Consider the following 24,327-nt stretch of genomic DNA (forward strand, 5'->3'; position numbering starts at 1 on the left):
TGATTCTTGATTTTGATCAAGGCTGAATCTAATGCTCTTATCCTATAGATCTACCTATTTGCTTCTTGGAAAGCAAAACTTTTCATCTTGTTGCTTGTAGCGTACTCACATGATTGCTGTTGTTTCTTTTCACAAGGAAACCTGTCTCCTTCCTTAGAAGCGCTTTGTACAGAAATGTTTGAAAGAGGGAGCAGGTGGTTGCATTGTATTTCTTTGTATTGTTTCAGGTAAATATATTTGGAGCCAAAAAGAAGAGCCAGTGCTATTATATTATATTATGTAACTTCTATTATAAGTTGTTTCTTATTTGAAAAATTTAAAAGGAAAGAAATTAATTGAAGTAGTAAATATAAACTTGACTCCATTTTAGGGACAACTGTCAATAGAATCATCAGACTTGGATTATATTAAATATTTGAGTTGAATTAAAAGGCTAGTGACCTTTTTACCAACTAAGGATTATGGCATGAGCTTGGAAACCTTTCTGCACAATGAGCTCAGTGACTGATTTTAACTTTAATTAGGATGCGTTAGTTTTTCTTTTCTTTAACTCTTCTCCTCAATGGACTCCAGTTCTGCAATTTTGAAAATCGCAGTGAAGCCAGTATTCATTCAACATTTTTATGTTAGAGCCAGATTCAGTTTAGAATAGTGGGCTCCTTAAGAATGAATAGAAGGGTCGTTAATCCATTAGCCAGATGCAGAAATGTGAGAGCTGCATAGCACTGGAAGACAGTATTACAGAATTCATGGTTAAAGTGCTGCCTTTGACATACTATATGTACATCAGGATGCTGCTCATTCATTCTTACGTATCTACCTTTATTGACCAATAGAACACACATCTATTAGTTAAAGATGGTATGCTGGTAAAAAGATAGCTGGGATGTTGAAAAATAAAATGGGGTAAGGAAAACCCGCTTAAGTAGCGAGGACAAAGCTACTACTAGAAATTAATGTTAGATTAAAAGTTCTTTGTAAAATTTAGAGACTGTCACATGATATAAACAGCCATCATTTTGAGGGGCTCATAATGACAGGGAATGGATAGAATAAGAGCAATATACTATTTTCTTGCTAACTTTTACCTCTTACTGTTCCTTCTCCCTGGGTAGTAGAAATTGGGAAAGAGTCGCTGAATTAGGGACATTCAGATGCTGCTTTAAGTCAGAATCCCTCAGTGACTAGAAATCATTCTTTGCTCTAACTGGGGTGTACTGTCAAGAGAGAGCGGTTAAGTGGGAGGGATCAAGCATGGAGTAACAGCAATATGGGGGATTTGATAAATAATCCAATTAAATGTTTACAATCAAAGATCAGCAACGTAGACGATTTCTAAGAAAGACAAACATCAAACAAATGAAAATTTTAACTGAAATCTGCACTTGAGCAGTAAACTTGTATTTATTTATGTATATTTCTCTCTAATATCAGCAAAATTTTTTTTTAGCCAAATTCTTAAAGAAAAGGCTATAGCAAATTTTTTTCAGGCTTTGAAGGACATTTCTACAGAGTGATAGTCTTCCCTGGACAGATATATCTGTATAGCCAAGTAGGCAAGGACTAGAAAGATAATGGAGAAGAAATGTATGTGTAAACATATATATTTGTTATTTAGCATAACAAGCATGGAAACATGAGGGAGTACAAACGCTATTTTTCTGACTCTTTTTCTATCACTTTTCTCAAAGCCTGCAAACTTTGACTTTCTGAGGCTGCCGTGAAATCTCTAAAGCTATCCTTCAGTGCCTAAAGATATTGGCATTTATAGAGCCCTACAGATTTGAAGGATAGAAATTGCTTTTGTTGATTGGGCATTGTTTTTTGTTATCATGTTTATTTCAGATATTCAAGCATAAATGCATATCCTGGCATAATCAAATATTTAAATAGCCATGTAAAAACATCAGGTGGCTTTGCACTACTTTAATAGTATAATTTATAACGAATCCACCATTTTTCTTTAATCTATCATTCAGAAAAGTTAGATAAAAAAGGGTAAAAATCTGTTTTAAAATAAGTTTTTAGGGCCTGCCCTGTGGCTTAGTGGTTAAGTGCTCGCGCTCCGCTATTGGCGGCCTGGGTTCGGATCTCGGGCACACACCGACGCACCGCTTCTCCCACCATGCTGAGGCCGCGTCCCACATACAACAACTAGCAGGATGTGCAACTATGACATACAACTATCTACTGGGGCTCTGGGGGAAAAAAAAGGAGGAGGATTGGCAATAGATGTTAGCTCAGAGCCAGTCTTCCTCAGCAAAAAGAGGAGGATTAGCATGGATGTGAGCTCAGGGCTGATCTTCCTCACACACACAAAAATAATAAAATAAAATAAAATAAAATAAAATAAAAGTTTTTAAATGGTATTTAACTCTATTTTGATGAATGGTTTGATATACTACCAATGGTAAGTAGTAGTACTTTTCATGTGTGTGTGAGAGAGACAGACAGACAGACAGACAGAGAGAGAGAAACATTAATTTCTCCAGCTTCCTAAGAACTCATTAATCGTCCCCGGTAAGAAGACCCTTGTGATTTGGCAGTGTGACTTCATCTTCTGCTAATAACCTCATTTCTATTTGCCAGTGAAAACAGACATTTTATTCTGCTTTAAAAAATCACCCATGTAACAAGAAGAGAAATATCAAGTCCTCGTGACATTTCTTAAGAAAGGAGTTTTAATTTTCATAAAAGAAAATGAGACCTAATGAGGAATGGACAGAGTTATTGTCATGCTGCTCATTTATTCACTAGCCCTTAATTATTCCAGTTATTTTATTGCACATTTTCCCCATCTATAGAATTCTTTTGTATCATTTGCAACCCTATGAAGCCTCTCTCTGGAATTAGCTTCTGAGTGTTGATGTGGGAATTATAACCCAAAAGCACCACCTTTGGATTCATTAAAGATTGGGCTTCCTGTAGTTAGCCTGTACTAAAGAAAATTTCCATTTTGCAAGGGCAGTGTAAATTTTGCATATTATTTTAATAGCAAGGCAGGTCAATCAAATTCTAATTGGCTCCAATTAGCACTCCCATGAGCTGTAAGATTCTTTACCTTCTCCTGGACTGCACTTAAAAAGAAAATATTATTTACTGTCACTGAAGTCATAAAAATGTCCATTATTCAGTTTAAGGGATAAGGAAAGTGCAAACCTGGCAGAAGGGATTTGGCATCTATTTAAGAGCCGCACACCAAAGTGCATATTGTACCAAGTGTGGCAGTGTGCACAGTGTGCTCTTACAAAGCACTTTCTTTTAGCTGCACAAGCAGGTCTTGGCAATGAAACTTCTAGTCGTCGCAGCATTTGGGTTTTGAACTAATCTTAAAATCGCTTTCAAGGTCTCTGAAATCCTTGAAAAGGTACATTTTTATAATAAAAATAAGGAAGCAGAGAAGAAATGCATTATGTTCTCTTCCTGAGTCTCATCACCATACAGCAAGTCCACACACAAGTTGGGGGTTGCAGTAACTGCAAGTCAGGTCTGTGGCACGAGGGAATTGTCACGTCTTCATAAAGCATCGCAATAACTCTGTCCAGTCCTCATTAGGTCACATTTTCTTTTATGAAAATTTAAACTACTCTCTTTAGCAGTGTCATGCTTCTTTAGCGCCCGTGCCAAAGGAATTATGTCAGTAAATGCCTTGCCAATGTTTTTGCTAGTCCTCCTCCTCAGTTACCCCAAATCGTTGCTGAATGTCATTGATTTGGCCCCCACTTATACTTCCTCATCTTGAGATCTCCACGGAGCAAGGAGACAGGAGTGGGGTCAGTCCCACCAAAACAACTCCAACTAAGGATAGGAGAGGGGAGGTTCATTGAAAAAAAGAGTTTTTCATGAGAATAGGAAGAATGCATGTATACAAGCAAAAATACAAAATTGCCTCTAGAGGGCTCTTCACATTTCTGTATCAACAAACATGGAGGAAAGAGCTTCACTTTGGCACCACATCCCTTTTAGCAGCCATGGTACCAGGAAAGAGATAAAGGCACTTGTTAGGAGAGGAGCTTCCCTGGCAGAAGCATTACAAATGAAGGCAAAGAATGGCAGTGCCTTGTCAAGTCAGAATATGATGGAAGATGTGGGTACCCACTGAAAATACTCCAGATCCTAAGAGAAAATGGTAGAACCAAAAGTGGTGGTCACAGAGCGTATCAGGAAACTGCATTATCTCTCGGACACTTTTATTACACAATGGAAACGGCTCATATGTGCTCCCTAAAGGCAGCAACTAAAGCAAGAGAGAGAAACAAGGAAATGTGGAGTCTTGGGGACTAGCCTAAGCTTTGTGATGCTCCGTGTGGAGTTAGGACAACATGACAGCCATATAAAGAAAAGAAGAGGCGTAGAAGTCAAGTCAGACAGGTAAGGGATTGCCAACCTCATAACTTGATCTACAGATAATACTGACTTAGAACAAGGCTCAGCAACCTTTTTCTTAAAAGATCAGATAAATATTTTAGGCTTTACTGGCCGTATAGTCTCTCTCTTACAGCTACACAGCTCTGCTCCTGTAGCATGAAAGCAGCCACAGATATAGCAATTGAATGAGTGTGAGTATGTTGCAAAAGATGTAGTGTACAAAGGAGGCAGCAGGCTGGGCTTGACCCTCTCGTGTACTTTGCTGACCTCTAGCCTAGAATCAGCCCTCAAGTATGAAAGGAGGAAGGAAATGTCATTTTTAGTTTTTTTTCCCTCCCTGGTCATTATTCTCCTTATCTCAGCACCCTCAAAATCAGATTTGATAGTACTCTAAATCAGAATGGATTAGGCACACATTTATAGGCTAAACAAGGAGACCTACTATATATACAGTCACGTGGTGCTTAAGGATGGGGATACATCCTGAGAAATGCATCATTAGGTTATTTTGTTGTGCGAACGTCATAGAGTGTACTCGCACAAACCTGGATGGTCTAGCCTACTACACACCGAGGCTATATGGTACTAACATTATGGGGCCAACCGTCATTGACCAAAATGTCCTTATGCAGCACATGACTGTAGTAATGTTGCCCCAAAGCAGCAACTTACAAACCAACTTTTGAAAGACACACACTGAAATGTTGGAAGTGTCCGCAGATGCCTTCTACTTTGCTGTATGGACTTCTCAATCCTAACCATTGATCATTTGTTCTTTGAAACCTTAAATTATTTTCAACTTTCTACATTGTTTTACATTTTTAAATATGTACTCTGTCCCAGACCCTCCACCAATCTGGAGGGTCATCTGTAAGCTCCATAGCAAAAATCTCTTCCCAATTGTATGAATCAGTGATAAAAATCTTGAATGACATCAAGCAATCTCTCACACCCTTTTAAATATGTCTTGTTTTAAAGTAGGTCAAACTTCCCAGTTGGCAGCATAGAAGATGGCCAAAGTTACTTTTACAATTTTACCCAACTGCAATTTTGTTTGACAGAATTTCTTCTAGAAAATGCCTATATGGAGGATTAAATCTCCCTCATAATAGAATTTTATAATGGAACTAGAAATAAACCCTTAAATGTCATAGTGTGTGTATTAATGTATCTCCAGGTAAACACTAGAGTGACATATTTCTTGTTAAAGGGACTGGCCTTATGCGTAAGTGACCTGGGAAGAAATGTGGCTGGAGGAGTGATGTCATTCATCACATACTACTTTTTAGAAAGCAGAATTTCAATACTTCATTTTCTTAATTTATGGCTTTGATGGGTAAAAGCTCTTTACTCTCTAATAAAAAATATTTCACATTCCTAATATTCACATAGCATTGTTAATAGAAAGCCCAGTGGCCAAGTAGTTTTGGCATAATGTGTTTGTGATTTACACAAGAGGTTGTGAAAGGTTTCGTAAAGTCTAGCTTGTTTGAGTATATAAAATTATCATTTTTATTATAGCTTTGTATTTATCATCATACATAAAATGATGTTGAAAAATCTCCAAAGAATGCTGATTTGATATATATTTTACATTGCAATATACAATTAACATTTATTTCAAATGCAGATTTTTATGATCAGTAAATTCTGATAGTATTATAGCTGGTATCTTTTGCTTTATTCAGAATGCAATAAATCATATAATAATTCTCTGATGTTTTCAATCAGAGTGATGCCGTATATATTTTAACACAGTCATGCAGGCAATAAATGAAACAATGCAGATCTTCTCTCTAAGACATAAAAATTATGACTCATTCCATCTCAATGAGCAAGTCTGTAAAGAAAGGTAGGTAGGTGCTACAAATTTCTCTGTACCTTTCATGACAGTGTACAGCATATTAAATACAAATTTGATTTCTTTCCATAAGTCTTTAAGACTCTGAATCGTTGTATAAAACAATCAAGCACTAATTCATCTGCTTTCGGGTTGTGTACTTTGCCATCTCTTTTGGAGTAACCCCACCCCCATTATATTGATCTTATAATCCTATTATATAAAATCTGATTCTTCCCTAAACTTTCTAAGTGCAGGCTTTCTCCACTTTCCTGTCTGTGGTCATTTGTTTTTCTTTGGAAATATTATCTACAGCATTTAGCTCTGCACCTGGACATAGTCAACACCCGATTATTATCTGTTATCGTCATTTGTGCTCGCTTCCTGTTGCTGCTGTGACAAATTGCCACAAACTAAGTGGCTTAAATAGCCCAAATTGCTATCTTAACGTTCTATAGGTCAGAAGTCCAACACAAGTCTCAGTGGGCTAAAATCAAGGTGCCAGATGTGGGCAGGGCTGTGTTCCTTCTGAAGGCTCTGGGGGAGAATCCATTCCTTTGCTTTGGTGGCTTTTAGATGCTTCCCACATACGTTGGCTGTTGGCCCCCAGCCAGAATCACATCACTCAGATCTCTGCTTTCATAGTCACATCTCATTCTCTGACCCTCCTATCTCCCTTTTTTCGTTATAAGGACCATTGTGATGATATTTTGCCCTCCCATCTCAAGACCCTTAACTTAATCACATCTGCAAAGCCCTTTTGCCATGAATAGTATTTCCCTATTGTTCCTGTAAAAAATTACCATGAATTTAGTGGCTTAAAGCACACAACTTTATTCTTTTGTACTTCTGGAGGTCCGAAGTTCAAAATCAGTTTCACTTGGCTAAAAATCATGATGTTGGCAGGCCTGCATCCTTCTGGAGGCTCAAAGGGGAAGAATCTGTTTCCTTGCCTTTTCCAGCTTCTAGAAATCACCTGCATTCCTTGACTCATGGCTCCTTCCTCTATCTTCAAACCAAGAGCATAGTGTCTTGAAATATCTGTCTCTGACTATGACCTCTGCTTCTGTCATCACGTTTTCTTTCTTCTTACTCTTACCCTCCTGATTGCCTCTTATAAGGACCCTTGTGATTACATTGGGCCCACCCAGATAATCCAGGATCATCTTCTCAACTCAACATCGTTAATTTAGTCACAGCTGGAAAGTCCCTCTTGCCATGTCAGGAAACGTATTCAAGGATTAGGGTGTAGGCTTCTTCTGGGGGCCATTATTCTGCCTACCATTCCATTTAAGCCCAAACTCTCTCTTAAGCTTATATTTAAAATTAAAAGTCTCTATTTCTAGACTACCTGCCTGAATCTCAAAATCTATTTTCAGTACAACCTCCTCTATCCCCAGAGTGGTTCCTCTTTCTACTTTTCCTGTTTCTTCTGCATTTCCCAGCTCAAAATCTTAGAGTTCATTTTTTGTGTGTTGTTAGTCAGGGTCTTTATTCTCCTAATTTTTCTGAGGATGCATTGAGAAGTAGTGGAGGAAGACCATTGTATGATTCTAGTTATATCGTATTCCAATAGTTATTTAACTGAACTCAGTGGGTTCCTCTCTTGGTGAGTGCAGAGCTGAAAAGCACAACCAAGGCAGAAGTAGGTGAAGAAAAGATTCATTGCTTGCACAAGCAATGGAGAACACCAGGGATAGCTCCCAATGCAGTGTCTCCCTGACCTTAGTGCCATGGAGACTTTATACCAAAGAGAGCAGAAGATAACAGGTGTATTTGTAACAACTGTGTTCAGGGAAACTATTACTATATACATCGCATGATCTGAGAATGGCTGCTTGGACCCTTCCAGAAGAGGAGAATTTAAGATGCCAAATACTTTAAGGTAACTTTAGGATGCTTGGAGCTGGAACATTTTGCAGGCGTCTTGATGCAAACGTGTAAGTTTCTCTGCAAGATAGCAACATCTGCAAAATGGAGACATCAATTTCTGCAAAACAGAACACATAATTTCTTCTTGTCTGAAAAACCATGTTAATTGTTGATCAGATCCTTAGTAACCCATTCTTTGCCTGGTTCCCTGGTCACAATTAGGCCATATTATTGTGCTTTTAATTTAAAATTATACTACATACTGTACTGTTAGAATGTGAAGAGAAATGGAGTGTTTATGGAAACGCTTCAAAATGTCTTTCTATACTACTGTATAATATACAGGATATGTATTTTCTGTGTAATTTTGTGAGGATCACATATGCAATTTTGCATTGAGTGACTGTTTAAGAAGGTAAGCCCTTTGTAATTCAAGGAATATCAGTATACTAGTCTAAGATAGATCTCTAAAGCTGCCTGATTATACTGATTCTTAAAAGAAGAATGCAAAGTCCTAACTCCTATAAAACAGCAACTTCTCTCCATTTGTTTTTTAAATTATGTATGATGGTTTAGGACTTCCGCTCAATAACTTACCCCAGGGAGATGAAGTTTCCATAAATGGTGAAATTTTTTCTTCTTTGTTTGGGGTCTCAGGATAGGCTTACACTGGTTTACTCTGGGATGCTGACTTGTCCAGGCTTGTCTGCAGGGCAGGTACTAAGAATCAATTAGGAATCAGTTTGCATATTTGAAGATGGGTGGGGACAGAGGTGAAGGGATTATCTTGATGGAAGTTGGGGGGAGGGATAGTGATTTGAAAGGAAGTCACTGAAGAAGGAAATTTCTTCCAGGTCCAAGAAGAGGGGCAATTTAAATACAGAGGACAGTGTGTTCCTCAATCTCAGCAACCCTATGTCAATTCAGGTCCTCTGAGAAGCAGACCCCTAAGATGGGATTAGAGGATCAGACTGCAAAAAAAAATTACTGGAGGAAGTGCCTGTGAAGGATAAAGGGGGAGGGAGCAGAAGTAGGTCGAGAGAGCCTCAGACTCATATCTGTGAACAATGAGACAGGAGGAAAACTTAGATAGGAAGAATGCCAGACTACAGCACGGTTCTGAGAATATTGTGATGTTGTGATGGGGAGTCTCCAAGCCAAAGTTGCCCTTGAGAGGACTTCTACAGAAGTGGGCCAACATTAATACCCCCACGGAGTTAAGTTAGCCGGGAACAGCCCAGGGAAGTGCAGCCACCGCATCATGGGCAGCAGGTGGAGGCCCTGGGTTAACTGCCTTCTATGCAGTAGCTTCTCTTGTAGTGAGACCGAGTGGGACATTTCCATGTCCACCACAGTCCACTCTTTGATTTATATGTATTCACCTCTTCATGCTCATTTTGGGAACAGCCTTAAAATGATTTTAATTTTGACTTCCTTCTCTTACTTTTCCTAACAATCAATCATTAGTAGGTCATATAGGCAAAGCTACCACAATATCTCTATAACAATGTAATAATAGTATAATATTTAAGTATTAACAATATTAATCTGGGATTAAAAGAAATACTACAAATGGAGTCTTATAACATATTTTGTATTGAACATTTTCAATCAACGTGACATGTAATATTTATTCTAAGTTGTTGCGTTTGTTATTATTTATACATTCTCCTTGCTGTATAATATTTTCTTATATGAATTTATTAGATTTTAGGTTTTCTGACTCTGAATCTGAGTTCTTTCCATCAGCTATTCTCATTTTGGTATAAACTGGTTTAGTAAGATTGACTTCTTATTCTTAATGCCTAGCTAAGATCTATTATATTGGGGAGCAGTGGAAGTTTAACTGTGGCTGGATAAAAGGGAGAGGGACAATCCTATTAATTTCATAAATAGAAAACTTTGGAAAGCAGAGTAAGATTGCTTTGCCTCCTTTAAAGCAAGGTGAGGTTGTGGGGGTTGGGGGATGTTGGGGTGGGACTGTTTGATTAGAGCAGCAGGAAGACACTAAATGACTATTGCTACCACAGCTGTCAGTTTTAACACCTGCAGAACAAATTCGACCTACCTTGCCAGCATCCCTTTTCTCTATGGTTTATTTAGTACTATTGCAAGAAAAAAGTACCATTGGGGTAGGCATGAGGCCAACTGTGGAGTGAGTGTTTGAAACACATTTTTTTCAAACAGTCCAACAAACAACTTTAGATTTCCCAGCCTATCACATGACTAATTGGAATTTCATGAAACATTCTGCTGATACAATAGCATAATGTAAAGATGAGTTCAAGGTTAAAAAGCAGTGTTTCTGAACATCTGTACAATTTGCTGGTGACCTGCTGATTTTTGGAATCATCAAGCATTCACATTTACATTGAAGGTAAAAGGAGTCAGTCATCACGTTTCATTTCCACCAGGTATTTACCAGGCTCTCTTCCCTGCTAACTTTTCACATGCCCTTCACTCCACCTGGAGTGCTTTTATCCCTGTCGTTCAGAATGTTCCCCTGTCCTTTAATGCTTGTTCTTCCATCATAAAAGAATGTCACCTCTCCTTTCTCTGAAACCCATAGCAGCTCTCACCCAGCCCTTACACAGTCTCATTGTTATTGGTGTGCTCACTCACTGTCCTGCTCTACCAAATAGAAAGACCCTTCACCATTGGAATTGTGCCTTAAATATATTTTTGAAGTAATTATTCGTTAAATCTTTTTTGATTATATATTTTCCAAAAATTCTTTTGGAAAAGCATTACAGTAACGAACCCGTGCAATAAGGTTAATAAAATTGTAAAAGAAAATAGGGCCATTGAAAGAAAGAATCAAATAAGCCAACCACAGTAACTGTGCTTAAATATCAGCTTGGCTCTAAAAAATACGGGCATCTAGAACAAAGCAGCATAATATTATTTAGTCTTCATTATCACAGAGGAGAAGAACAATAGTTCCTTTGGAGACAGTTGGTTTACCTTGACCCTAAAGTTCAAGAAAACTCTCATATTGGACTTTAATTAGGAGATAATTAGTAGCATAATTTTATCCTTAATTAACTCAATGAATGTTTATTGAGGTCTACTAAATGTTTTTGAATGTTTCATTTCCCTAATTGGGGAGTGGGGACAGGCAGGATAAAAATTGACGTCACTTGTTTACCAACTGGTGGAGGATGGATAAGTAAGATCATTACATACAGAGTGATAAGTGCTTCAATTGAAATAAGTTTAGAGTTGCTCTATAGAGGAGCACCTACCCAGAGGACAAGGATTAAGGAAGACTTCTCTGAGGAGGTGATTCCTGAAGTTGGAACCAAGCTTTGAAAACCATTTGGAAATATTTCAGCAGAGTGGCATTTGGTGTTGAAAGAGGAGGAAGTAAAAGAATGGACAGAGAAAAGATATTGCAGGCTCTAGAGCGGCATGTACAAAGACCCAGGTGCAAGAGAGAGCAAGAGGCTTCTTAAATGCTGAGGCCTTGAGCAGGGGCTTCACCATACAGGGTCTCATATTCAAGTTAAACAATTTCGCATTATTCCTGAGAGTACTAAGGAATTGCGGGAAGTGTTATGTCAGGAACTGACATGATGAGATTGGTAATTTTGAAAGATCATAGAACGTGTAGTGTGGAGATACGGATTAAAAGGGATCCAGACTGAAGCCAGAGAGACTTGTTAGGAGGTGTCTCGAGTAGCGATGATGATGGCAGTACTAATATTGCTCCCACAAGAATGCTAATCAGCAGTGTCCTCCATAATAATACAGAATGAATGCAGAATCATTTCACATAACTGTTTCTCTTCAGGACCTGCACCCAAAACACTCGGCCTTACTTTGTAGTAAAGGTGGTTTTGTATATTTTTAATATACTATGGAAAACTTTCCTTAATAATGGAATTTTCTCCAAAAATTTTATTAGAATTATCATATGCTTGGATCTTCAATGAATATCCATCATTTGTTGAAGAAGATAGTCGGAGATTTGTCTCGCAAGAGACAGGCCACCTCTACATAGCCAAGGTGGAGCCATCCGATGTGGGAAATTACACGTGTGTGGTGACAAGTACAGTGACAGACACCAGAGTACTGGGCTCACCCACTCCGTTGGTGCTACGTTCCGACGGTATGAAATGTTTCAAGGTGCAATTCTAAGTGAAGTCTTGTGAATATGAGCAAAAACAAATGGGAAAAAGTGAAAAATATATCTTGAAGAATTATCATTTCATTTTTTTCAGAAGAAAAAATATTTATGAGTACAATGACTAAAATGATTCCATAAACCATAGGTCCCTGTACATAGTCTTTACCCAGGACCAGCTTCATGGTTTGCAAAGACCAAGGCAAAATGAAAATGAGGAATCCCTTGTTCAGATATTATTAAGAATTTCAAGATGGTGACAACAGACCATTAAACCAAGCATGAGGCCCTTTTGAGCCTGGAGCTCAAGTTGCATTCCTGTGAAGTCATCTGTTCTGATTTTTGCCAGCCTGAGGTTCTTAAAGCTCTGGGTATTTTGTTATAGGCTAAAAAGCATCTCTAAAAAAAAAAAAAATTAAAGGAAAAAAAGTGTACGTTAGATCCACAGAACTTATGCATCTTATAATTGAAAGTTTGTACATTTTGACCAGCATCTCCTCATTTCCTCCACCCCCTGCAGCATGGTGATTATAATTAATAATACTGTATTGTATCCTTGAAACTTGCTAAGAGAGTAGATCTTAAGGGTTCTCACCATAAAAATTAAAAAAAATTTAAAATTAAAAATTGTATCTATGTGAGATGCTAGATGTGTTAACTTGTTGAGGTAATCTTTTTGTAATATATTAATATATTAAATCATCACATTATAAACAAAAAAATAACATTGTACAACTTAAATATATACAGTTTTTTACTTGTCAATCATATCTCAATAAAGCTGAGAAAAAAAAGAAAAAAATTTGTTTCATCAACCCCTTCATGGCTGTTTCAAGGGAGTCCATCAACCTCTTCATGGCTGTTTCTGCAAAGGAAGCAGACATGTAAACCTCAGTGACTGCCCCACTTACACGAAACCATATCTGATACAGCACAATGCCATGACCAAAAGTTATCTGAGCACTTTTTTCCAGCCAGTTATAATTGAGCTTAACCTTTGGCATTTATTAAGTTACTGTTTTTTGTCTCCAGGGAGCCATTTAATATGTTAGGATTGGTGTCTATGCTACCAGGCTACCATTAAGTAGATTCCCTCCCATAATTTTTGCACTTTAGGATATTTCAAACAGTCATAACACATTGTATACTTCAGTTGACTATAAATGTCCAAATTGAATACAGAATAAAAAAGCCTCCTATTTTATATAATGTAAAAGGCATAGTTGTTTTCTCGGAACTGCTCTGTAAGCAGCAATTTATGAATCACCGAGTCCTAAAGTTCCTGAATGTTTATTAATGTCGCATGTTTGGCTCAAGTTAACCCTGCTTCTAAAAGTACCTAATGGGTGGCTGGTGAGTCAGTCCTTGGAGAAGCTTGTTCAAAATGGAGCAAAAGAAAGTTTTATTTAAGAAAAATGGGACAATTTCAAAGGAAACGTTGAAACTATTAACTTTGTGGATTTACAGGTGTCATGGGTGAATATGAACCAAAAATAGAAGTTCAGTTTCCAGAAACTCTTCCAGCAGCTAAAGGTTCAACTGTGAAATTGGAATGTTTTGCCCTTGGAAAGTAAGTCTTATAACATTTACTCCGATGTGCTGAAATATTAGGTTGCTATAAGAGACCAAGATAGTTTTTGACAAACTCTTCTTTTCCTTATTTTTTAAAATTTTCTTTCATTTAGAAGCAAAGGAAAAATAAAATACAGGGAAAATGCACGTACATAATTTAGTTTGAAACTTTAAAGGCAATTTGCAGAAAATGACTATGCCTGCCTAATTTCATAAACTAAATTGTTGCTATTTTTCTTTTGCTTGTTCATTTGTTGAATTATAATACAGTGGGTTAGACTTTTTTTTCTAAGTCATGAATTAACTCAAGAAAATGCACAATTTATTTTATTAAACTATAACTTAAAGAGGTAAATCTTTGCACCAGGTTTATGTAACTGACAACTGGAGGTGTTGTTCTGCATTTGAAAATCTGTGCCTTTTTGCTCTATCCTAACAAAAGCTTTATTTTGTCAGTGCCTTCCAGCCATCAGTTTAAAATAGCAAATAACTTGACAATTTTCTTCCTAGTCCCGTACCTCAGATTAATTGGAGAAGAAGTGATGGACTGCCTTTTTCCAGTAAAATTAAATTGAGGAAGTTCAATGGTGTGCTTGAAATCCCCAACTTCCAACAGGAAGATGCAGGTTCCTATGAATGCATTGCTGAGAATTCACGAGGGAAAAATGTCGCCAGAGGGCGTCTCACTTACTATGGTGAGCATCCACTTTGGGCAAAATGGATTTTTAGCTTTTGTTCTCTGTATAAAATGTTGTTGGGGAGGTGGAAGATTACAGCAGAAATCCAATGTCAACTTGTTCTGTTCTACATTTTGTTACATGAGGATAAATATTTATCATAGAAAGAATTAAAAAGAAATGGAATTCTGCAATGAAGTTGGAGGCATAATATATTCTTTTTGCATTTTAAAATGATTCATATGATAATGAAATATTTCACTTTTTTTCCCTAAGAATTACGTTTTACACACTTAACCATACCAAGGAGAGATCTCTTTTCAGTCTGCCATCTCTAAGAAATGTGATTGTATATCTTTCTTTATTATCTTTACTAAGCAGAAAGACACTGCCTACTGGGAAAACTTGCAATTACTGCATTAGACAAACCACATAAACTCAGGCTCTGTGGAGATTTTCAGTGTTATTCTATCCTTTCTAATAATGTAATTGTACCATGTTTGCTGCCTTTAATTTGTAATCACATTTATTTGATGTACTGTTCAGTTTGGGTAAGGAGAGGATAATACTGTTACCTTTATTTAGAGTCTATTTGTAGTAAAATTAGATTGTCCTTTTTTTCAAAATTTATTTTCAAATCCCTTTTATTAAAAATGTACTAGGTTTTTTGATGGAAGCATAATTTAGAAAGTATAATCCATGATTTTACAAAGTGGACTGTAAAATCTATGAAGATGCAAACTCAGTGAATATATATTTGCAGTTTAATCATTAGAAACATTGTAAGACTAGTGGGAATTGACCATTTTTGTGAAAGGCAAATTGCCTTATATTCTATTTATTTTAGAAACTGGAAATTGAATCGGTTTGCAGTGCAAACTTGTATATCACACATAAATGTTGCAGGGAGGAAAAGTTTGCAAAGACAGATATTAAAATTATGACTCGCCTCAAAAAAACTTGAAGTCTGCAGGTGCTTTACCTCTGATTAGACTGACACTTGTTATTGCACGATTTTAGGATCTGTCGGGAAGAAAATGGAGGCATGGATTAATAGCATGAGTCGTTCTGTGTTGTAACTCTCCCATCTTGTTACTTGATTTGGTTACAATACTTAGCACTAATTTGGAGTTACCCAGTTGTCAAGGTCTACTTGTTGACTGGATGTTATGGAGATGGGTTGAGAGCACTTAACCCATGTGTCTGTACGGCTCTAAGGCCACCCCAAAAGTCACTTTTTCTCATATCCTAGCTTTGTCCTCCTTTCTAAGCAGTCACTGCCTGACCCGGGGTAAGAAGTGGCCATTGCAGGGTGAGAAGTGGACAGGATAATCCAACTGTCTTAATGTTTCAGTGAGAATGTTTTTAGCTATGTTGGACAGCAGCCCTGCATAAATGATAAACAATTGTGTGACAAGAAATCCAAAGCTAAGCTGGCATTCCAGTGCCTTATAATCACGCCCTGGCTCAGTTTCTCTGTGATTTTTTTTTTCTGCCCTCATGTATCTTTTCCCTTTCTCTGCATGTTAGTTTCCATTCCAGTCACAGAATGGCTGCCAGCAGTGATCAGCACATTAATTCTTGCTCATCCTTCCTTTCTCCAAAACATCTTGCAATTCCCTTCTCCAATCTCATTGGCTGCATGTTTTTTCCTAAACTAATCACTAGCAAGGAGAATTGGCTTTGACAACTTAAGAGCCTCTGCTTGGAACAGAAAGTAAGATCAGGTTTCTCTGGATTTTATAGACAGTGTGAGGGTATGGAAGAGGGGATAGCTCAATGAAGAACTGAGGCTATTTTAGGAATAAAGAAGGGAGGAAATGGATGCACAATAGACAACCAACATCATCCACTATACTTAGTAAAGGAGGTAGACTATTGCTTTAGTCCATTATGTAGGTAATATGATATGTACCTAAGAAATAAATTAGAAATTAATGAGATAGAATTTCATGAAAGTTACTCTCTAATTCTGTCTTAAGACTAGGATATTCAGTAAATGCCATGCAGTTCTTTGATTATCTGCTTTAATATTTCATGTAAAAAATGGTCTGATAGAATATTTGGATCTTGTATGATGAATTAGGGGGGAAATCACAATTAACGTGGCTGCTGGATTCTCAGGATTGGCTTAGTCCAGCAAATTATCCTCCCACTTAGAGAAGAAGAATAGTAGTATGAGAAGCCAGTGGAAATTTTTGCTAGAAACTTGGGTCTCAGTCACAGGTGCATGTGTGAGTCTGTTTGCGGTCTCATTCCGTCTAGGCTGATAATTCCTGAAAGAAGAAAATGCGTTTTAATATAAAGTAGGGAGAAGTGATTTTGGACTGAACTATACCTCAAACTGGATAAGTAGTTTATATAAGAATAATAATAATAATGTAAAACTTAGACCAGTACATTTTCTCTAAAAGCTAAATAGCTGTATTTTTGTTTCAATTTCATTTATTTAAAAAAAACAATTTTATGAGAGAGAAATGGAGAGACAAACCTTCCCATGGTTGCAATTAAATAGAAATAGATAAACTGTTTCTCCATATGGAGGATGCAAATGTGAATCCCACAGGACACATCGCATGCATAATGCAATGTGAAACCAGTAAAACCTCTCACCTCCCAGTTTTGGATGTAAAATGCAAGCTGAGACTTGGCTGAATATACTGTGTATATTGAGTGACTTTCATTGTAAGTGGTATGTTCCTTTTATCTGTAAAAAGAATTTTCCAAATATCTTCTAAAACGTAAGTGAAAATGATGAATCCACTTGATGCGACTGATTTGCATAACATAATTTAAAGTTTCATGAATTACTTCTTTTGATAAAAAATCATATGATTCAGATTGAACCAATTTATCCATCTTTCCCTGCTTTGATTTTAATTCACGCACAGAAGCTCGTAAGATGCTCCCTGGTTTGTACTTTAATTGTTATTTCTAACTTGAAGGAAATATATTTTTCCTCAGATATAGAAGTTTCTCTTCTATGGATGTTAATTTTTGTGCATAATTAAGACTAGTATCTGCTGTCATCATGTATTAAATTGTCATCAATTGTGATGTCATGATCAAAAATACACTTGGAAAAGAAATTCTGTTTTGTGTACCTGCATTATTATCAACTAATAGACATCTGAAGACTATAATATAGTGCCTAGAATTTTGTAAACAGAGAAAGCATAATGAGTTTGGCTTAGGAAATGACAGATTGCAAAATCCATCCTCAAATCTAGGAACATTTTGTATATCCACTTAGTAAAAACTTAGGGAATTAAATATAATTTTAGCCACTATGCTCACATTAATCCATTGCTCACAGTCTTATATCCATTTATATTTACATGGATAAAGTAGATTTTTTTAATTTGCTGGGTGGTGTGAATCTTTTTTTTTTCATTGCAGCAAAGCCTCATTGGGTTCAGCTCATAAAAGATGTGGAAATCGCTGTGGAGGATAATCTTTATTGGGAATGCCGGGCAAGTGGTAAGCCCAAACCCTCCTACCGATGGTTGAAAAATGGAGAAGCCCTTGTGCTCGAGGTAAGGTAATGTGCCCGGTTAATCCTCCCCTTCTCCACTTTGTGTTAAGTAAATGCTTCCTCTAGTATCTAGTGCCAAAGTAAATTGTTGAGTTTACACACGTTCATTGGCATCTAAGGAGTGCTACAGGATGGAAAAAGTATGCGTAAAATCAAGTCCCCAGTCTGCCAGGGAGGAAATATTTTCTATGTTGAATTTCACTGGGAAAAGGTGATTTTGTGAATTTAGTCTGTAAAATGATATACTAGTTTTTTTGGTTTTGAAATTAGAGAAGGCCTTACTTAATCAAATATAGAATGTAATTTCCTTTTTCCTGTTTGACAACTTGGCATAGCCTCTGGAGAATAGAGGTATCTATTACTTGGTTACCTTGTAACATGAGCACTTATTTTCTCCATCACTTTCCTTTTCAAGCCATGTAATTTTCCTCTTTTAAAAAACTGTGTACTAAGTCAATTATGTTCCTTCAAATGTCTATACATAACCTCTCATACTACCTAAAAACCCTTAATAACTGTGTTTCCCAGAACCCTTTTTAGTACAAAGAATTTATAATGTCTTTAATTTGCGTGATTTAAAAAAAAATGTTGAAAACCTTTCCAGCTGGTGGGATGGAAAGGATTGTACATTTTTAAAAGTCTGCAACTTTAACCACAGGGAAAAATAAAATGGCTGCAATACTTTACCTCATGCTTTGTTATTTATTTTACTGATATACTTTTGGACTGAAGAATGCTTATTAGTATTTCCAGTGTGTGGCTGTTCTGTTAAATCAGTCTCACGTTTTCAAATAAGGAAAAGCTTAAATATCAGGTCAGATTACCTCATCCTCTGAGGAAAATGAAGGAAATTTATGTGTGACTGAAATGGTAGTCAGTGGTTTTCATTTTTCTTCTAAAATGGTATATACGTTTATATGCAAGACATTTTTGTTATCATCTAGGAGAGAATACAGATAGAAAATGGTGCCCTTACAATATCAAACCTAAACGTGACTGATTCTGGCATGTTCCAATGCGTAGCAGAAAACAAACATGGTGTCGTCTATTCCAGTGCCGAACTCAAGGTTGTCGGTAAGACTAATTTTCTCTTGTTGTAATTTTTTTTTTCTTAAATCCTCCATTTTTGCCAGCAGCAGAGATATTTACTTTTCATATTAGATTCCTACATTGAATACCATCTATAGTATTCCAACAGAATCATTCAGGGTTTCTAATCAAGGTATACATTTTAATGATTTCTAAGGGAAAGCAGCAATCATGGCCAGAGTTGGACCAAACAAAGGCTGAGGTAAAGCAACAGTAGGGAGAAAGTGTTGACCTAAGACATCCTCATGCAACTCCAATATTACAAACTAAGCAACGCCTTTTAGGAGAATAAGTGACTGGTGTTCTCTCTTGCTGGGCCATAAAAGTAAATACCAAATTCAAATCAGTTATGTATGGATCTAAAAGGAGTTGCCTTTGTCTTTAGTAACCCTGCTAGAAGCATCAATCATTGGGCATACTGAAGCTTTAATTAACCAAGGCGCAACTACTTGAAATTCTAAATTACTTTCTTCTTCTTGCATTTTAGGTTAAAAGAAGAAAGAGTATGTTGTGTCATGTTTAGGGCAATTGTCCAGAAAAACAGTTTAAGTTGCAAATAGCTGAAAATCCAACCACAACTCAGAACGTAGTGTAGTATGGCATAAATAAGAAAGAAGGAAGGAAGGGAGGGAAGGAGAGAGGGATCGTGTAATTAAAATATATATTTGCATTTCAGCATAACTTGATCCGGGGCTCAAAAATCATCACCATTATCAGGCTTTATATGATGTCCTCCAGCATATTCAGTTTCCATTACCAAAGTCAATCCAGTGAAATAAAGATGGCTTTCTTAATTGCTCATGGAAGTCACAGTCCTGCGTGTTATTGGCCCCATGTAGCCCGATTTGGGTCACATACCCATGGCTGGCCCAATCCATATGGCCAGAAGGTTGGAAGGTCCTGATTGATCTAACTCAGTGATCCTCAAGTGGGGACGATTTTGTCCCCAAGGAATATTAGGAAATGTCTGGAGACATTTTTGGTTGTCACGTGTGAGGGGGAGGGCGGGGAAGGAGGGAGCCAGCGTGTACTATTGGCATCTTGTGGGTAGAGGCCAGAGAAGCTGCTAAATGTACTACAATGCACAAGACAGCCTATCACAACAAAAAATTATCCAGCCTCAAATGTCAAGTGTCATGTTGAGAAACCCTAATTTAACAAGAGGCAGGTCTCTAATCCCTGGTGCCTGCAGGTTAGAAACACATCATCCGCACCAAGAAGACTGAAGCCTGGGGAGGACAGACCATCAGCTGAAAATCTGGCTGCTCTTATCCATGGCAGAGAAATAGAGTATTAGGACAAAAAGAGAGTGGAATTGGCACACAAGTCTTCAGCTGAAGCACTGCTGTATTCTTGTATTAAATTAACCTTATAAGCCATAGTTTATTCATCTTTAAAATGAATGGATCCCTACCAACATGTTGTATGGCATTTCTGTATGTGAAAAATATGACATACGTTTTTAAAAAAAGATTTTATTCAAATATAAAGGTTTTTTTGGTTTGCTTTAGCAAAAATTATTTTCTTACGGTCTTAATTTTTAAGGCCAACAACCTCTGGATAACACGTCTTCTTTACCCACAATCGTGTGCATAATATAATATAATCCACTACATGATCTCCAGTTACAAAAAATAAATTATATTCACTGGAATTTGCCATAAGACAGAGCATTACATATTTGGGGAACTACTTGAGGTTCTTAACTTTTTTCCATATTTGCAGTAAAAGGGAGAATGTTTTCTGATTAACATATGATTTCATTCAAATGATACATTATTATGTATCTTGAAGGCTCAGGTATTGTTTTAGGATCAGCATCCCATGCATTATTAGCAAACATAACGTTTTCTACATATTATATTTAATGTAATATTGTAACAATATAATAATGCATATTATAATGTATTTATCCAACTTGGAAGTTAAACCTAACCACATGAAAATTTTATAATAGATCTTGATAATTTTTATGCAAGAGAATAATGATTCAATACTATGCCTTCATTCCTTTTTTTTTTTTTTTTGTGAGGAAGATCAGCCCTAAGCTAACATCCGTGCCAATCCTCCTCTTTTTGCTGAGGAAGACCGGACCTGAGCTAACATCTATTGCCAATCCTCCTCCTTTTTTTTCCCTTCTTCTCCCCAAAGCCCCAGTAGATAGTTGTATGTCATAGTTGCATATCCTTCTACTTGCTGTATGTGGGACACCGCCTCAGCATGGCTGGACCAGCAGTGTGTCGGTGCACGCCCGGGATCCGAACCTGGGCCCCCAACAGTGGAGTGCACGCACTTAACTGCTAAGCCACGGGCCGGCCCCCAATGCCTTCATTCTAAAAACATTTACTGAGCACCTATTGAGTGCCAGGCACAGCACCAAGTGCTGCATCCTAGAAGTCACAAGAGAGACTGACCCTATTGTTGTCTTCGTGAAACTAACTTTCAGGAACATTCTGTGATAAATGTTTTTAATTTTAATAAACTCATGATTGAGCTATTTTAAAACGTCACAGTAAACTTTTAAAATTCCCATATAGTGTAATTGTCTCAAGAATTAGAACCTGCCAGAAACATGATAGGAAGAATTACTTTTTGAGCATTGAAATCCTGTATGTGGCATCCAGTCAATCAAGTACTGACATCTTGTGTGTCGAGAAACTTTAAAAATGGTTATAATGTCCATCTTTGAAATTCATGAGAATTTTAAAAAATTAAATCAAACCTCGAATTCTCATTCTCTTTCTTATTTCTTCCTTTTTAGCTTCTGCTCCAGATTTTTCGAAGACGCCAATGAAGAAGTTGATTCAGGTGCAGGTGGGCAGCGTGGTCAGCTTGGAGTGTAAACCCAGAGCCTCCCCCAGGGCCCTTTCTTCCTGGAAGAAAGGAGATGTGATCGTACAGGAGAATGAAAGGTATTCTCTTGTCCAAAAAGGTGGTGATTTACTTTCTTCTCACTTTCCATAGTGATGCCGATGTAGGTTTTCAGTAAGAAATGAAATGCAGCAGCATTTCAGTAAAATGTGAGCTGTTTAAGAACAGTGATAGTAGTATTTTTGTTCTGTAATAGTGTCATGCTGATAGTAGTATGTTTTTGAAATCTAAAAATAGAGATGTATCTCACCTCTTCCCACATAGAATACTGTGTTTTAGAAAGGAATGTCCTCCCCAGTCGCCTGGTAAGACTCAAACTGGAATGATAAAATAATGTCAGCCCTGGACCCACGCCCTCACTCAGCATCCCGATGGGCCCAACATCCCAGGACAAAGGGAAGATGACATAATGACAGCATATGCCAAATAAATACCAATATTTCTGTTTCCCTGTATTGAAATAACTTAGCATTACTGGTATTCGTTTAAGCAAAGCCTTTCTTGGTTTCCTGGTTATTATAATAACATTTAAAATGAAGAGGTAGAATGGGGCTGAGTTAAAAGCATAGATTCTGCAGGCAGACTGCCTGGGTTCAGATCTTCATTCTGTCTTTTACTAGCTCAGTGAAGTGACTTACTCTTTCTGTGCCTCATGTCCTCATTTGTTAATGGGGATAATGATATTAGTACATACTTCACATTATGATGTTTGGTATGTGGATGAAACACGTGAATATCCATAAAGCACTTAGGTCAATACCTGGCAGAGAGTAAACATAAATATGGGCTATTATTGTTATTTATTGAGTACTTACTACATGCCAGGTATTATGCTCAGAGCTTGCGATAAGCGAGAATAATTGCCCCAAAGATGTCCATCTCCTTATCCTGGAAACCTACGATTATGTTACATTACATGACAAAAGATAATTAAAGTTGGAGGTGGAATTAAGGTTGCTAACCAGTTGACTTTAAAATAGGGAGATTATCCTAGATTATCTGGGTGGGTTCACGTAATCACTTGAGCATTTAAAAGGGAAAGAGGAAAGCAGAAGAATTTGAAAGAGATGTATGATAATCAGAGAAGAGGCAGGAGAGATTCCAAGCGTGAGAGGGACCCTGATTGGGATTGCTGGCTTTGGAGATGGTAGAAAGCAGCCAATGAGCAAAGGAATCTCAGACTAGGCTATAAGATAGGAATAGCCCACAGCTGATAGCCAGCAAGAAAATACCGCAATGAACTGAATTTTACCAACAACCTGAGGGAGCAAGAAATGGTTCTAGAGCCTTCTGAAGGAACACAGCCCTGATAACACCTTGATTTTAGCCCAGGGAGACCCATACTGGACTTCTGACCTCCAGAACTGTAAGGCAATAAATTTATGTTGTTTTAGGCCACTGAGTTTGTAGTAATTTGTTATAGAAGAAAGAGGAAACTAATATAGTGCTCTACATGCATATTTCCTTTAAATATCTCTGTAACTCTATGATGTATAGATCATCGTTGTATCTCCATTTTACTAGCGAGAAACCTAAAGCTTAGAGGAATCGTGTAATTTACCTGAAGTCACATAGCCAGGATTTGAATCCATGTCTGTTTGACTCTAGGGCATAACCACTGAGCTTTTTTCAATGCCATCTTTTGTAGAGGAAGCCCAGAATCTTAGAGGTGGTCTCAGCCTTTGTGGTCTGGAGTCCACATTATTCTTTTTGGAGATGAGGGGAAAATAAACAAACAATAAAACCTTAGGCCAAGAAATGTGGATTTACGTTCCCAAAATTACAGGGTCTTATTGCAGACAACCAGGTTGACCTGCCTTTAGATGATAGGCCCGACATTTAGATGAAAGATGTTTTCATGAGTTGGTTATGACGGCACAATCTGCAGTTCCACCAAGTATTTAATGGGAGACACCTCCATTAATAGGCAGCCACTGCAGGGTGACAAGGCAAAGTTGTGAGCAGAGCGGTTAAACACAATCCGGCCAAGTGCTAGGCTGCACAGAATAGATTTCTGGAACAGAAAGTGAATTAGTGATTTGGAGTTTAAATTTGTAAGCCAGTTTAAACAAGTATAGGCTTGTGGCACAAGTTAGTTAATTTTGGCCGTGCTGGAAGTTAAGTCTTCCTATATAACTGCTGACTTTTTTGTGGTCAAAAAAATTTTTCAATAGTTTTAATTGTGTCCGTAAAGTTAAGTAGTGATTATGTCCCAAGGACTTCAATGCTTTGCACGATAATAAACCCACTTGTCCTCACAGTAGTGCCTATTGTAGGCAGAGGATTTTAATCTTAATTTTAAAAAGGAATAAAAAAGATTAAAGGATTTAGCTAAAGGCACACAACAAGAGATTTACTCCCACATTATAGAGTGCAG

At 37.3% G+C, this 24,327-nt stretch overlaps 1 protein-coding gene across 5 annotated transcripts in view; it reads left to right on the plus strand.

Annotated features, from left to right (window-relative positions):
• Window positions 1-24,327, plus strand: part of LOC131419011 (contactin-3) — a 279,521-nt gene that overhangs the window by 168,374 nt on the left and 86,820 nt on the right. For 4 of the 5 annotated variants that reach the window (XM_058563677.1, XM_058563641.1, XM_058563649.1 and 1 more), the window contains 6 exons: window positions 11,988-12,191; window positions 13,674-13,776; window positions 14,289-14,473; window positions 17,855-17,991; window positions 18,935-19,064; window positions 21,841-21,991. In XM_058563677.1, the coding sequence (XP_058419660.1) occupies window positions 11,988-12,191; window positions 13,674-13,776; window positions 14,289-14,473; window positions 17,855-17,991; window positions 18,935-19,064; window positions 21,841-21,991 (910 nt within the window). The remainder of the gene's footprint in view (window positions 1-11,987; window positions 12,192-13,673; window positions 13,777-14,288; window positions 14,474-17,854; window positions 17,992-18,934; window positions 19,065-21,840; window positions 21,992-24,327) is intronic. The other variant, XM_058563659.1, reaches the window with a different exon arrangement.

The sequence above is a fragment of the Diceros bicornis genome, chromosome 2 (genome assembly GCF_020826845.1).
Source record: "Diceros bicornis minor isolate mBicDic1 chromosome 2, mDicBic1.mat.cur, whole genome shotgun sequence".
Lineage (NCBI taxonomy): Eukaryota > Metazoa > Chordata > Mammalia > Perissodactyla > Rhinocerotidae > Diceros > Diceros bicornis.